Source organism: Bolinopsis microptera, chromosome 11, assembly GCF_026151205.1.
Source record: "Bolinopsis microptera isolate Bmic1 chromosome 11, MBARI_Bmic_1.0, whole genome shotgun sequence".
In the NCBI taxonomy this organism is placed as follows: domain Eukaryota; kingdom Metazoa; phylum Ctenophora; class Tentaculata; order Lobata; family Bolinopsidae; genus Bolinopsis; species Bolinopsis microptera.
The window spans coordinates 20,508,975-20,525,824 of record NC_087082.1 but is presented as its reverse complement, the minus strand read 5'-3'; the positions used below and the strand labels follow the sequence as shown (position 1 = coordinate 20,525,824).

Genomic DNA, 16,850 nt, shown 5'->3' with positions numbered 1-16,850 from the left:
AGTGTGCACTGTGCAGCGTAAATCCTTTTCAGCCGTTAATGGTGAAAATAAGAATAAACTGAAAAGAAGTGCCAAATGTCCATTTTAATATTCTTTAATGGTCTATATTATTAATTATTAGACACAACAAATGAAAAGAAATATGCTAAGAGAAATACTTAAATATGACATGTTGAGGACTTACCAGGCTGTATATTGCAAAGAAGTCCCAGTGTGTAGTTATTATATTTATTACCCGTACGGAAATGTCTTCTCTCCAAGGAATAAGAACAGCTATCGAAATCAAAATCACTTTTAGTTTTATCACAAGAAAAATTTGTCATCACTCTAGCATGATCTAGCAGATTTCTCATAGCTGTATTATCATTGTTATCGATATTGTTCAGGATTTCTTGGTATCGTTCTGGTGCATCATCTAATACAGTGATCCTGTGTTTGGAATTTAATTTATGAGAACATTATATGGACTTGCACAATTATAATTTGGTTAATGTTTAAACTTTTAAAAGAGATTTTTTTGTTTGAGCAGTCCTCAAGTTAAAGTTGATATTGAAATTAAATGCTTAGGAGTAAAAGAGGCCGTATTTTGGACCATCTTGAGAAGCGGGATTGAGCAAAATGAAAGGTTTTGCATTTGATCAATAAACCGCAATATGAAATAAAAATCAGAAAAATTTGATCCAAGCCGCAAAATCAAAATTTTTTCGTTAATTTAATACAATTACAAAGTCTCTATTCATTGATCAAATAATCAATTCTAATAAAAATTAAGGGGGCCGGCGGCCCACATCTAGAAACACGCCATCTTGCCAGGCAGCCTGGGAGGAAATTTTTTTCGGGAGGAAAAAACGGGAGGAAAAAGAGGAAATTTTTGAGAAGTTACTCCTAAATTTCGAAATATTTTTTTGGAATAAAGACAAATTAATTGAGGAAATTTTTGAAGAAAATGTTTCGATTGTATAAAAATCAAAGAGGAACATCCTGTCAGTTTTGGAACACAGTGAAATATTCTGATTGGAGAATGCAGATTGCTGTTGTGAAGTTACCAAATTTACGTGAGTACTTGATTCTTTTCAATCCCAGTTTATTGCTGTCCTACAAATTTCTTTAATGCCAAATGTCGTCTAAAAAACCCTATTTCGCAAAAATTTGTCAAGGGGCTCCGCCCCTGGACCCCGCTGAGGGCTGTGCCCCCAGACCCCTTCCACAGCTTGCTTCACTCGCTGCGCAGCTGGATTGGACGCGTCGGCTCGCTTCGCTCGCCGACAGCCCCCCCAAAGAAAAATCCTGGCTACGTCCCTGCTCGTGAATTGGTCCAGTGTTAAAAATTTGAGAGCAAAGCGAGCGGGCCACAGAAAAAAGCCACAGAATTTAGAAAAAGACACATCTGGGAGGAAATATAAAACTTTCTGGATGTGGGGCCGGCGGGGGGGGGGGGGGGGTCCTCATCAAAATTATCTCGAAATTGATTTTATAGTTGTTTCTGATAGAGGGGAGTGATATCTATCAGCTGCTTTTGGTCCCATGGAAATTGTATTGCGCGAGCGATTTTCAATCGCGCGATAATTTCGGCTAGGAACAATATTTTTCCATGGGACCAAAAGCAGTTGATAGATATTACTCCCCTCTATCAGAAACAACTATAAAATCAATTTCGAGAAAATTTTGATGAAGACCCCCCCGGCCCCCTTAAGCCAAAAGTTTTCCCGCTTTCACAGAAGCACATTGTTTAACATCGCCACAAAATTTGTCATTAAGCACTAAAACAGTTATAAATAAATCGTTCCTTACCAGGTTTGTATCGCTCCCCAAAAGTACTCGTTGTCTAAATCAAACCAATCCTCGGCATAATCATACCCAAGGTTCTTGCATATGACATTTGCTTTGTAGTCTGAGAAGTTCGACAGAGAGACGGTTGCTGTCTGAAAACAAAAACTGATGAAAAATATTGCCACATTTTAGATATGTTTCAAATATATTTTTCTTCGACTAGGGCAACCACATACAAGTGGTTTTCTTTATAATATGTGTATTTCAAAAGGTGTGTTTGGTGTTACTGCACCATTTCAAGGAATACAAATTTTATCTGAAAATATTGATAGAGATTGCAAAATGTTTGTAAATATTTATAAACATTTTGCAATCTCCTTCAATATTTTCAGATAACTTTTTTATTCCTTGAGCTGGTGCAGTTACAAACGTTTTGAAATACACATATTATAAAGATGTAACATAATATTAAATATTCGTTCACGGGGCCTTTATACTAGTTTAGTAGTTACTTTCACAAAGACAGTTACAATAAATGTAATACAATATAAAACATTAGTAGCCAGACCCGGTTAAGCACTTTAACCAAAACTACTCCAGCGCTTCCGTTGCTCGGTTTACCATCCGTCCCGTAAAGAGCAAATTGAACTTCATCTGTAATAGTAAGCAATGCTTTAGATGAAATTTGGTCGAAGACATTCAGATCTTTTAAAAACCCTTATTTACTAACTCTAAGAGAACGAAAGAGATGCAGTATAACAAGAAATGCGGCCGCTTTTCTATTGTGGATGGCCGCTCAAAAATCGTGTATATTTCTATGTAACCACAATCATGTGCTGACATTGTATGGTGCCAGCGTGTGATGTTATCAGTTGTCCAGAGGAAGAGGTGGGAATACCATCGTATGGGGATCGATATGTCTAGTGCCTTTGACACTATACGACGATCTACCATCCTCGATCTTCTTGTTGAGTGTGGCTGTGATGATGACGAAGTCCGTTTGGTAAGACTTTTGCTTTCCAACACCAAGCTCAAAGTCAATATCAACGGTACACTGTCCGCTGAATTCCAGAGTTTTCTCGGTGCATTCCAAGGTGACTGTCTGTCTGGATGTTTGTTCACACTTGTCTTAGCGGGTGCCTTGCGTGACCTCCGTAACAGGCTTGAAACTGCAATGAATAGGCCTAACCCACCTATCACCGATATCGGTCTTCCACTTGACAGTGAGTATGCTGATGATATCGACTTCAATGATGAAGATGAGGACAATTTGAGGGAGCTGTTGCCTATTGCAACAGAAGTCCTTAAAGATTGGAATCTCTTCGTTAACGAAGACAAAACTGATTTCACTCATGTGTACTTAGCTGAAAAGGGAGCTAAAGACGATCAGGGTAAGCCAATTGCAGGGAACGAGCTCTGGAGAAAGAGTATCACGCTTGGCTCCATGCTTTGTAGTAAGGAGGACATCTCTAGAAGGATATGTCTGGGATATGCCGCGTTTAACAAATACAAGAAAGCTTGGAACCATAAGATCCCTCTGAGCAAGAGGCTTCTGTTGTATGAGGCTCTGGTAGTATCCGTTTTAATGTACAATTCATCTTGCTGGGCTGCCCCTAAATCAGTATTGGAAAAACTAGATATTGCTCACAGACGTCATCTGCGATCAATTTTGAATTACAAATACCCTCACATCATTTCCAACAAGAACTTGTATAAACGCTGCAATAGCGAACCATTGTCAGCTAAAGTGGCTCGTAGTCGGTGGAGGATGCTCGGACATGTACTGCGTGGGCCTACAGATGGTCCAGCCTATTCGTCGCTTGTTTTTGCTGTTAACACCTTACAGCTTCAAGGGCGGCGTGGAAGACCGCAGTCAAACCTTTTCTCACTGATTCTACACGACCTTAGTGTTCGAAAATTATCGTTAAATAATTTATGTGATTTAAACAATTTAACTTTAATCGCTCAGAATAGAGTTAAATGGAGAAGTATGCAAATTGCATGACTTTTGTTTGAGAAAGATTAGGGGACAGAAATGTTTACTTTGTTTACTATCTGTTTCTTAGAGCTTTTGTTTATATTTATATATCAATTAGTACGCCTAGTGGTACGTATCCCATGGGATACGTACATGGTGAAATTAACAATGTACTTGGTCAGTTCAGCACCGTGCGCCAACAATTAACAGGTGATACTCGTAAAATATTTGTTCCATATATTAGGACCGTCGACGAGTCCAACTCGGCGCGCTCCTGGTAGGTTGTAAACCTACAACGCAGTATCATAACAGTCGATAGTTCAAATTGCAAGGTGTCCTGGACGAGCAAATCATACAAATTACCTGTAGTGGGATGCACTTGATGTGCTTTGTACCGTTTACATTTTACAATTAACTATGTGTTAAAACTGCGCGGCTAGGCTTAGTCGTCCAAACGTAAGATTGGACAACCAACATCACAAAATTTCACAAAGATCATGCGTGCGCTTTCATTCGAATGTTTGGGTGAATAAACTTAAAGTTAAAGAGCTTTATATTGCGATAAGATATTTCCGAACACTATTACTAATCACTATTTCTATTTTTAAGCACCAGCCACCAGATGGGCGTCCACGGACGCCTGGACGCCCTCAATAGCCGCCTCTGTTAATAATGACTTCATTATCCACGAGAAAGAACTGATTATGCGATTATGTGCATTTCATGTGTTACTGCTTCCCTCGGTTAAATACTCCTACCCTTTTCACTTTTTAACTGCAGCAGTGAAATCCCGACCAAAGGCCGGGTTACACTAGTATCTTAAACAATAATCTCAGAGTATGTGTCTGTGTGTGTGTACGTGTCTGTACTGTGTGTGCGCGTATAATTACCGAGCGGCTTAATCGAGAAAACGGTAAGAGTTACGGGACTGGTTTTTTCGGTATATTTTCAACAAAACTTTGACAAAGCCAAATAAATAAGGTTTTTCAAATTGGTCGGTGGTCGGTTTAATTGATTAGATGGTTTTGCACCGCCACCACAAATGTGACATAAAATGGCTTTATGTCTTTTTCTCCCTCCTCGCTCTCTCAGTCTCTTTCCCATTACTACATTTTATGTAGCGTTGGTACATGAATCATAATAAGGTTAGCCACAAGATAATACTATAAGCATTAAGCTTATTAGGGGGATCGCACTTAAAGCGGTCTATTTGGACTGCAGAGAAAGTTCTATTCATACTTTCATACGAAAATGTTATGCGTGTTTTCAAATATAATAGGCGGGTGTGGTGCGGAGTTAAAAAGGGTTAATTCTAAAACAATTTAAATAAAAATGGAAGGCGGCTCAAGACGGGGGTGATGAGGTGTAATAGTCGTGGTACAGCGGGTAAATACTCCTACTCTTTATAATACATTCCGGTTCCGATTGGAAGGGGTGTAATGTGATACGTGCGCATGATACAATATAGTGTCTAATATATAGAACGCCAGTGTTCCGGGAATTATATCCACTAAAACTCGGGGACACCGAGAGCTGATAATTTGCAGATATATCCCGCAAGGGAAGCGAAGGTATTATCAGCATAGACTCAGACTGACTGGCGGCAAGTTTCAAAACAAATAATATTTCGTGCCCGCGCGTTCCCTCCAGCAAGCTGTCGGGAATTATCGCGCTCAGCACTCAGAAGACAAGGTATTATAGTATTTTAACTGCAGCAGTGATTACACTAGTATTATATATTTGCAAAAACAATGTTGGTAAAACTTATTGCCAAATTAAAATCATTGTTTTGTTACACTTACCTGGGCATTTCTTTGCGTAGCAGATTTGGTATTCGGTGCTATTCCCTTTACAATATGACCTTTCACCAAAAACATCTAAATTGGTAATTTTATTTGTACACGTCCTATATCTGGATCTAGTGCCTCCTCCACATTCTGCTGAACAATTTGACCAGCTATAGAAATCACCCCAAGAAAATCTTTCAAGACCTGAAACAGTCATGTATAGTATATGACCAGAAAAAGTATAATAATAATATGTTTGTCGAATATGTGGTTCAACTAACTACATACTTAAATGATTATTAAGAACTAGCACTTGGTTCAATCGAACATTCTTCCGGTCTGCCCATAGACCAAGTCTGTCTAGCCCAAATTTATTCTTATGAAATTCGTTGACCATCACTCGCGCCATTTTCAAATCAAACACCTTTTTTAGAACAACTACATATTATGTAGTTGGGGTATTCTGGTTGAAATTGTTTTCCGGTTTTGTTTGTTTCTGGCTCTTTCCATTTATTTCCACTTACTATCCCTGTTGATCCTATAGTTAAATTGACCTCATGCATTGATTACGTAATTTAACTTGGCCTGACTGTCTCACTTGATGTAAATATTTCGTGTATTTTAGCACACGGTTGGGGGCAAAGTGGAACAAAGATTACGTTTAACTGTTTAAACAAACCTTCACATCCATCCTCGTCCGATGCATCGGCGCAGTCTACATTTCCGTCGCAATAGATAGCGTCTCGGACACATTTACCGTTGCCATCTCTACATTTTGTCAAACCATCTCCCACACACACTGATTGAAAACCAAAGCTAAATTAAGTCGGGTTAACACAATTGTTGGACTCTGAGTTTCGCTGAACTGTTTCCATAATTATTCAATCATTATAAGACATTAAGGCCAGAGGGCCTTTAATGTGTTACATCTTTATACTTTTATATACCATATTATGTCAAGTGCAATGGTAATGTCGCCAAATCTGTTAATGTGTAGCAGAGAATTGTAAGGCCTTCTACTAGTACTATAGGGCCAGTGATAATGCAATTGTATTTATATTGACTCTGATTAGTTTATTTGAAAGAATTGAGCCAAAATTTGAAAAAAAAAAAGGAAAGTTCGGTCACTGGCCCTAGTTTGTTGGTCAAACATGGTTTGGCACAGTCAAACAAAGATTAAGTTCAAACAAACCGTCACAATCATCCTCGTCCGATCCGTCATTACAGTCTTCTTCTCCGTCACACAACCATTTTGTTAGGATACAACCGTCACCATCTGAACATGGTTCTCTGCCATTCGCACAAACTGATTGAATAACAAGGCAAAATTAATGTACACAGTTTTCGAGAGATTTATGCATATTTATCATACATAGATTTTATATGACTTGACCCAGAAGTACAAATATTTGCCGGTGAATTTCATATCAATACAATTTACAAAATAAGTCTTGTGTTCATTATCTTAAATGAAGTTGAAGTGATATGACAAAGAGGAGCGGCAATCAGCATGGCTAAAGTACCATGCAGCCTTTTTAATTTAAGGGAAAATCATTTTCTTTTTCTGAGCCATAGATAGTTAATGATTACTACTGCTTAAACAAAACAGATCGATTTAATAAAAGAATTTTAGAATTAGATACATGATTTAAAACATGTGGATAAAATTAAAAACGAACGCTCACCTGTTTCGTATGTCAAATGAAACAGCCAACACACGAGAGCACCAACAAGTATAAAATTCATTAATCTAAAGTTAAATATTAAATCATAAAATATGCACAGTATAATAAGGGGTTATTATATTAGGGGAAGTGACAAGCCGGACAACGGACAAGCTTGCTTGACATCAAGGAGACAAGGAGGTGACCCATTTTTGATATAACTCGTATTTCCAAGGATTGCGTTAGACCTAATTTAAAAATGTTGGGGAAAGGGTAGAACTAAAGGTACTGGGTACGACCGTAAATATGGGTACAGTAAATCGGGGTTTAACTATCAGTCAAAGTCTATGATGAAGTTATAACTTTATAACTGATCTGATTATGAGTATGGGCAGTGAATGGAAATCTTCGCGTCCGTCTCCCTCTGAGAAAACGGGCGCAATTTTTGTTACAAATACAATTGTATGCTCCTAGAACTCACAAAATCTTAAAAGCAGTTTGTGATAATAAGTGATACAAAATATGTATATCACCATCGGCTGGTTATTAACGTAAGGCTCTCCAAGATGATGAGTTATTCGATCGAAGCTAAGAGTTGCAATCATGAGAAAGTATATTTATATATATTTGATTGGCAAGTCAAGCTTCGAACTCCAACAAGTAATGAGTTCTTTTGTGTACAAACGACACAGTTGTTAACTATAAAAAGAAGTATTGTAGCTCGACACAAAAGAAAGTTTGACAAATACTAAATAGTTTGACACATACTAAACAAAAGTTCGACAAGCCCTGAACTATGTTGATACATGGACGGTAGTTCGACTAGTAGGGAAGTTCGATAACAGTACTACGGTCAGCCTACACAATCTAGAAGTAGAGTAGGATAAGTTATCCGATAACCTACTGTGCTACCATCAAAGGAACGATCCCTCAATTTCCACTAAGTCACTGGTCTTTCGACAGCGTGCATCGTGGGAAGATGTTAAAAATACCAGTGGTTCTGGTTAAAAAGAAATCACGTATGCACAGTGAATTAATCAAAATCTACAAAGTCCCTAATTTCCCTCCTGGGGCTCATCTTGCAGTACAGTCACACAGTTTCAGGAGTTGGAGAATAGTACTACGTTTGATCAAACGGACTAAACATATTAATACTCATGCTAAGATATTTCCATTTCTTTCTTTGGACTTTTTGACAACTGATGCAGTTACTAATACTATTAGGTATTTAAGTTTGGAAATCAGGTACGAAATTATTTTGGAACTTAGTTTTCAGGTAAGATGTCAAAAATAACGAAAATCATAATTAATTGTAAACATGTTATTGAATATTGATAATAATCTCATAATCACTTTTTGTTTTCAAATATTATACTGTTAATCAGCAGCTCACCAATCATGATATTATAATTGTTACATATCAATCTATTGAACTAAATTAGATTAACGAAATCGAATTAAATCTCCAGGGGAACTTTCTAGATTTAACACCAAAAATTATTATCGCAAAAGAAAAGGAGATCGGCCCCTCGATCCTAGCTTGCTAGGTTCGCCATTGAATGTTGTGTTGTTTTTTTTTAAAACAAAAGTTTTTTTAAAACAAAAGTTAAATTTATTACCAATTATTCAATCAATACATATCATAAATTCTAATATTGGAAACACAATGCAAAATGGATGTCTTAAACTATAATTTTGTTGTGACTAATAATCTATTGACTTTCAAAGTTGAATTTTAGTTAAGTATGAAATGCCACCACATCATAGTTAGGGTAAAATGTTATTTTTAAATTTTAAAATTGAGAAGATTGCTCTATGGCTTACAATTTAAAATTCTAGCAAAAGATATCTTATTTTTAAATAGTTGGTTACAGTTTATGACAGTACTGGCATGACTAGTTTAATTGTGGCTGGTAAAAGGACCCAGTTGCCTGTAAGGGCTTTACCGAACCCCTGGGGACCACAATGTGATAAGATCAGGCCAGATGTTTCTATGTAGAGCAATTTATTTATTTCGGAGCTATGGTTATATGATATTGCTGGTGGTCATGTTTAAAGGTCAATTTATCCTTGTGTGTTAATTATCCATCCAGATGCTTGGTGATGTGCGTAAATCATGCCCTTCTACGATATATAATGTTTAACCATAAATTTGTTTTTACCACAGAAACTGTGGCACTAATGTCAATTAACAATATTTACATTCATTGATATTTAAAGCGTGTTTTTCCCCAGCACTACTACACAACAAAAACCTGTCGGCCCACCGAGGAAACACGGTCGCAGAACAAAGAGCCCAATTGTGCTCTTCTATTCTGTGATCGTGTGTATCTACTATAAACTAGCTAAATGTACTAAGAAAATTTAATGGAATCATTACAGTCGTTTGATAAGTTCACGTGTCAAAGTAATGTTCATGGTGATCAAATTTTTGGATCCCCGGTGGGCAAACACTCGTCCCAAAGGTTAAGGCATACCTGTCGATGTTTCACCATACGAAGTAAGGCGATTTGAACATATACTCAGCTTACAACTCAACCCATGGGACGAGACGTCGTGAGCCTCAAAATTCTCCAAAATATATAGCACATACCTAGTTAGCAAACACTAAACACAACATACATAGGATACCAAATAATGTATAATGCCATTACTACATTCGCGTTCGAAAGAAAATATATCTGCTATCTAATTTAAAAAATTGAAGAATAAACCTGAAGAAAGGAGAAGGAGAGAGGGGTTTGGGAGAGGCAGAGTAGGAAAACAACAGGATCCTGTGCCGCAGGATTTTAAAATTTGTTGTATGATGATTCGTTTTGTTTCGTCTCTTAGATTAATATAGGTCTGATACCCTTGTCGTGGTTCTTTGCAATAACACCGTGGTTTACTCATATGATTAAGTTTACTTAATTAACCTATTTCAATGATAATTCATTTGCATCAAAGTTGTAACTGCACCATAGTTGTCTGTCATATTTAGATTGTAGTTCTAACAAAGCTTTCTTAATATTATTCTTGAATATACTGATAGGAGTGGAGAAGTCTATTTCACTCGTTGACTTACGGCAGTGATTCCAAATACTGGTTGATTGGTAGATGAATAGTGAGGATGGAGTGGGTGGGATGAAGTAGTTGTCTCGTCTTGGTGACCTGTTGAATAAAGAGAACATTGAGACTGGTGATTGGAACTTATTAATTTTAAACATTTCCAGTAAACAGTGCAACTTATGAAGATTGTGGACAGTCAGGAAATTATACTCGTTACAGATTGGTTTACTGTGTTCTAGTTCAAAGAAATCTTTGCCTAACATCTGCTTGATAACTTTACCGGTCTTATCCCTAGTGATAGGCCTTACTCTGGCACATGTTTTGAACTTATTGAAGTACGCATCATTATCACCAAAGAGAATTCTTATGCATTTCTTTTGTGTTTTAAATATGGCTTCTAGTTTATTATTTGATACACCTCCCCAAACAGATATTCCATAACATAGGTGTGATTCAAAAAGGGTGTGGTACAGGTCCTTATATAGTTTTTTAGGTACACAGCGTCTAATTCCACATAGTCTACCAATCTCACATTTCAATTTACGATTTAACGCTCTTAAGTGAGCATCCCAGTTCAGTTTTTGGTCAATAATGACTCCAAGAAACTTAGTTTCCTCTACCTTTTTAATTATTATATTATTCAGTGTCAGTTCTAATTCATTGGTGTTGGAATCTGGTTCATTTCTACAGTTCGGTTTAAAGTGGATATAACAACATTTCTTTGTGTTGATATGCAGCAAGTTACTCTTCATATACTGATGAACAAGTTTAAGAATTTTGTTAGCCTTGCAGTAAAGTGTTTTTATACATTTATCTACAACAAATATGTTGGTGTCATCGGCAAAAAGTATAAACTTGCCTAGGTCTGATACTCTATATATTTCATTGATGTAGATAATGAAAAGCAAGGGACCTAATACTGACCCCTGAGGCACACCAAATATAACAGACAGTTTTTCGGATTCTTCTCCAAGTACTGAAACATATTGCTGTCTATTAGAGAGATAACTGGCTATTAATTTATTTGCAGTCCCTCGAATTCCATAATCATTCAGTTTTTTAAGCAGTTTATCATGACAGATTGTATCAAAAGCTTTACTTAAATCAATGAAGATGCCTAGTACATGATTTTTATCTCTTAGTGATTTTTCAATGTAGTCGACAGAGAAGTTAAGTGCATGGCTTGTCGAATGATTTTTTCTGAAGCCATATTGATTTTCATATAATAATCCTTGTGACTGAAAGAAACTGTAAAGCCTGGAGAATATGATTTTCTCAAGTATTTTACCAAATATCGCTAAGGTTGAGATAGGCCTGTAATTTTCAAGAAGCTCAGCATTTTCTTTCTTATATATTGGACTTATTTTACCTACTTTTAGGTCGTCTGGAAAAACTCCCTGTTGCATACATTCGTTATACAAAACCGATAGTAGTGGGCTAATTATGCCTGATACTGCCTTTACTATATGTACTGGTATATCACTAGCCTTGCCATTCTGAAGTTCCGATATGATCTTAGCCACCTCTTCAGGTGAGCAGTCATGTAGATATATATTAGCTGTATTCGATTTAGGTAAGAGGTCACAGAAACTTGGAAGCTGATTTATTTGTATCTCTCCTAGTTCTGTGTAGGCTGCATTAAGGTTAGATGCTAGGGATACAAAATACTTATTGAATTCATTCGCTATAACTCTGCGATTAGTTATCTTTTCATTGTCTATGGTAAATATAGGTCTGATATCACGTTTCTGTTTGCCACGAATTTTATTTATAAGTTCCCAGGTTTTCTTGGAGTTTCCCTGAGTTTCAAGAAACTTGTCAGAATAATATTCAGATACAGCCTTTTTACGAACCTTTTTTAGAGCCTTTCTATATTCTTTGTAGTCATCATAACGGTTTCTTTTATTACAGCAGATAGAACACAGGCATGTGCCCCCTTTTGTGTCAGTTTCGCCTTGTTTACACTTAACTTTCCTGACTTTCGCCCAGGCATCATACAGTCCATGGCAGTGGTTTACTGAGGCTATAATCCCGCCAGTAATCCAGGGGTTGTTCTGGATAGTGCGTTTAGTGGTTTTGGGTACAGCTAGTTTGCAGGTTTCGTCAATGCTGTTTTTAAAGATATCATGAAAGTTGGTAAAATCTATAATTGGTTCATTATCTAGTTTATTACCCAAGACTTCAGCAAATTTATCAGTGTTGTTGTCATAATCACTTTTTGTTTTCAAATATTATACTGCTAATCAGCAGCTCACCAATCATGATATTATAATTGTTACATTTCAATCTATTGAACTAAATTAGATTAACGAAATCGAATTAAATCTCCAGGGGAACTTTCTAGATTTAACACTGTTATGAATCGTTGTGACAAGGTAAACGCAAGACTAAAAGCTAAAAGCTAAACCAAAACCAAAACCAAAACCCAGGTAGTCATCCTGAATAGTATATCGGTTAATCATACAATAAATTACTAGAATATATAACATCCCGTTCAACTAAAAAGTGTTAAAAACAATATAGGTTTAATAATTTAACTGAATTCGTAAAAAAATGTGATATAAATCAATCGTACAAAATTTAAAATGTTTGAAAACGTGGTCAAAATGAAATCTACAAAAGTGTGAAGTGAACTCACGTGAAAATGTTGAAACGTGTTGCGCTCGCTACACGATTTAAAACTTAGCGCATTCCGTTTAAAACAAAAAATAACGTGTTATTCTTCAAAACTTAAACGTGACAGGGAATCTTTAATGATTTTACGTTTGATCTGGATAATTTAACTGGATTAATGTGTGGTTAGATTTACACATTCAAAATAAAACAACTGTCATAAAATGTGATAATGAAACGTGTTTTATGTTCCTCCCAGTTTGCGGTAACTTAGCCTGTCTGGTGGTTTACTATCACGTGCAAAGTTTGCTGGCAGAAGCAAATTAGGTTGTTGCAATTCATGCTCTCTAACAATATTAGGTTTCATAGTGCTACGGTTAATTTCTATGGCAAGCTCACGTGGTTTAAGTACAGGTTGTGCAGTGATTATAGGTTCAACGGCTGCCTTATGGTCAGGCTCAGCGGGTAGATTTGGATTATTACCAACTATAATCGAAGTTTCCGGCTCTGTACTCTCAGGTAAGCTAGCTGTCTTCTTGAAATCACCCTCAATAGCTGTAGAGCTCTGCTCATCTCTTATCTCCAGCTCAACTCGTGGTGTATCCGGATCTGTTTGTTGCAACGGTTCTGACACAACAGATCTCTTGATTACCTGGTCCAAATGCTTGCGGTAGACTCCATCAGGTGTCTTGATCAGTAGCACTTTGGTACCTTCCTTACCCTCGATAACACCGTTTCTCCAGCACTTCTTGTTCTCATCATAGAACGATATAGTGTCATCAATCTTCATATCACGAAGTCTCGATTCAGCAATCGTGTTCTGATCGTTTAAAGCAACTTTGGCAAACTTACTACTCGAACTCGGGTGTAGAAAACTCAAGGCGTTTCTCGTCCGTCGTTTCATCATCGCAACTGCAGGCTCTACTCCGGTAGTGGTGTGTGGTGTGTTGCGGTAGTTAAGCAGCCAATCAGCCAGGTTACACATAACGTCAGGGTTTTTCAAGATCATCCGTTTCATAGCTCTTTTAAACAGTCCGACTGCAACTTCTGCTTGTCCATTACTTGCAGGTGAGTAAGCAGGAATAAGCATGTGTCGAATCTGGTTATTGTTCGTGAATACTTTAAACTCTTCTGAAGTTAAACTCGATCCATTGTCTGATACTAGTATCTTGGGTAGTCCCCAACGGCTAAAGATGTCTCGTAACTCTTGAATCACTCTCTTACTTGTAATGTTCGTCATTCTAACAACTTCTAACCATTTTGAATACGAACAGATAACTATCAGCCACATAGATCCAAGAAAGGGTCCACAGAAATCTAGATGAATCCGCTCCCAAGCCTCCATAGTTTTAGCCCATGGGTGTGGTGTAGATCTAGCGGGTTTCTTCTGGTTTAGTTGACATGGTTCACATATTTTAACCATTTTCTCGATCTCAGCATCCATGTTTGGCCAATAAACATAGCCTCTCGCTAGTGCTTTGGTTTGTGAAATGCCCATGTGTGTTGCATGAAGCATTGAAAGCACGCTCTTTCTCATACTCTCTGGAATAACAACTCGAGATCCCCAGACAATACAGTTCTGGTCTACTGACAACTCGTTTCGACGTGTGTAAAACGGTTTCAGCTCGACATCAACAGAGGGTTTCTCGTTCCAGCCGTCTTTAACAAACTGTAACACTCGACTAAGTGTCTTGTCTCTTCTCGTGTGACTAGCTATTAACTCAGCGTCAATCAAAGGTTTGTCATCACCGAAGTAGTGCACGCTGAAAACAGTATCTAGAGGTTTCATTTCAAACTCCTCTGTTAACTCGTCATCAAACTCTCTCGTCTCTGCCGATGTGTCTAAAGGCAGTGGAAAACGGGAACATAGATCAGCATTACAATGTTTACCAGTGGGTCGAAACTGGATCTTGTAAGTGTAACCGCTAAGGAACAATGACCATCGTTGTAAACGACCTGCCACCATGCTAGGAATCCCACGACTAGGGTGAAAGATAGATTCCAGCGGCTTGTGGTCTGTAACTAGGGTAAACGGTCGTCCAAAAAGATAACGGTGCAGTCTCTTAGTCGCCCAAACTATTGCCAATGCTTCTTTTTCTATCATGGAATAGTTTCTCTCAGATTTCGTCAGAGTTCGAGATATATACTCGATCGGTCGCTCTGTCCCATTTTCATCAATATGTGACATAACAGCTCCTAAACCAACGGATGAAGCGTCCGTGTCAAGCTTTAACTCCAGCTCAGGGTTGTAGACTGTTAGAACCAAGTCAGACGATAACAGCGCTTTTAACTCATCAAAAGCTCTCTTTTCTCTATCTCCAAAGTGGAAAATACTGTCAGCGGGTCTTAAACGGTTAAGTGGTTCAACAACTGTTGACATGTTGGGAATAAAACGTGAATAGTACTGTGCACCACCAAGAAATGATATCATCTCCGCTCTAGTAGTAGGATACGGTGCTCTCACTATGGTTTCAACTTTCGAACTCAGCGGTCTTATCCCGTCAGCAGATACTTCATGGCCAAGAAATGTCACCTTAGGCTCCATGAAAACACATTTGTCTAGCCGGCATTTGTAGCCTTCATTCTCTAGTGCTGTAATCACCGTTCTCACGTTCTTCATGTGACTCTCATCATCAGGTCCAGTTATTAGAATGTCGTCAACACGCCATGCTGTGTTCTCTGTCTTTCTCAAGGTATCATCAATCTTGCGTTCAAATATCGGTCCGGCAGATGAAATACCGAATGGTAGAGAAGTAGGACTGAACAATCCTTTGTGTGTGTTCAAAGTCACAATCTTTTGGTCACATTCTCTCAACTTCAAACTATTATAAGCGGCTCTGATATCCAGCTTAGTAAACAGTTTACCTCCGACAATCTTACTCAAGCAATCTTCTATCGTAGGAAGTGGGTAAATAGCTGTGTCAAGATTAGGATTTACGGTAGTCTTGTAGTCACCACATATGCGAATCGTACCATCCGCTTTCATGACAGGAACTATGGGTGAAGCCCAGTCTGAGTGCTCTGTTGGAATCAGCTGTCCATTCTTCACTAACTCGTCTATGGCTTTCCCAACCTTGTCTACGATGGCAAATGGGACCTGCCTTGCCTTGCAAAACTTTGCTCTCGCATCAGGCTTAAATTGTAGACAAGCTTCGAATCCTTTAACAGTTCCAACACCAGGATCGAACACAGGACTGCGGAGTATCTCACTAACAAATTCATCTCTCTGAAGCTTGGAGACAGCGTAAGATTGCTCAACATCAACAAGTCCTATCATATGATCCAACCAGTCTTTACCAAACATCTGGATGATCCACTCTCGACCTAGGAGTGTGGGAAACCGACAATCGACAACATATAGTGGTAAAATCCATTTCTTGCCTCTAAATTCAACGTTTACAAGGGCCTTGCAGTCAATGCTTTCACAATTAAAATTAGCTACTCGCAATTTCTGGGAACATGGAACAATCTGGCAATCAGTTAGTCCTAGTCTAGCAAAATCAGACTTACTTATACAGCTTAAAGATGAACCAGTATCTAACTCCATTTTCAAAATCTTATCATTAATCTTAACTTTAAGAAATGGTTTCTGATTACAATCAATACAACTGGATAAATTACTAACAACTGATGCAGGAAGAGTACCATCGGGAACAGGAGTCTGTACTGGAATCTGGACAGGATCAGCCGTCTCCACGCAGTACAACGTGTTCTCCAACTCTTGGTGTGTGTACCCATAATCAGCAGCGCAAGCGTTGCCATCATCATGATCACCAATCCCTTCAACACAATGGGATTGCTTCTTAGCTGAACGACAGTTCTTCGCGATATGTCCGGGTTTGCGACAGTTTCTGCAACGAACTTTGCAGTTTTTCGCAACGTGACCACGAACAGTACAACGTGAACAAACAATGCTAAGGTCGGCCTTCTGCTGGAACTTAGAGTTTTGAGGTTTTTGAAACTTCCCGGGTTTTTGAACATAGTGTGTTG

At 38.0% G+C, this 16,850-nt stretch overlaps 2 protein-coding genes across 2 annotated transcripts in view; one reads left to right on the top strand and one right to left on the bottom strand.

Moving 5' to 3' along the window:
• The window catches only part of LOC134822809 (chitooligosaccharidolytic beta-N-acetylglucosaminidase-like), a gene marked incomplete in the record, with an annotated part of 941,725 nt that overhangs the window by 67,707 nt on the left and 857,168 nt on the right, over positions 1 to 16,850 (top strand).
• The window catches only part of LOC134823746 (uncharacterized protein K02A2.6-like), a 57,634-nt gene continuing 53,888 nt past the window's right edge, over positions 13,105 to 16,850 (bottom strand). Inside the window, exons 6-7 of the mRNA XM_063835279.1 lie at positions 16,486 to 16,711; positions 13,105 to 16,311 (exon numbers count right to left, since the gene is read on the bottom strand). Coding sequence (XP_063691349.1) covers positions 13,105 to 16,311; positions 16,486 to 16,711 — 3,433 coding nt within the window. The remainder of the gene's footprint in view (positions 16,312 to 16,485; positions 16,712 to 16,850) is intronic.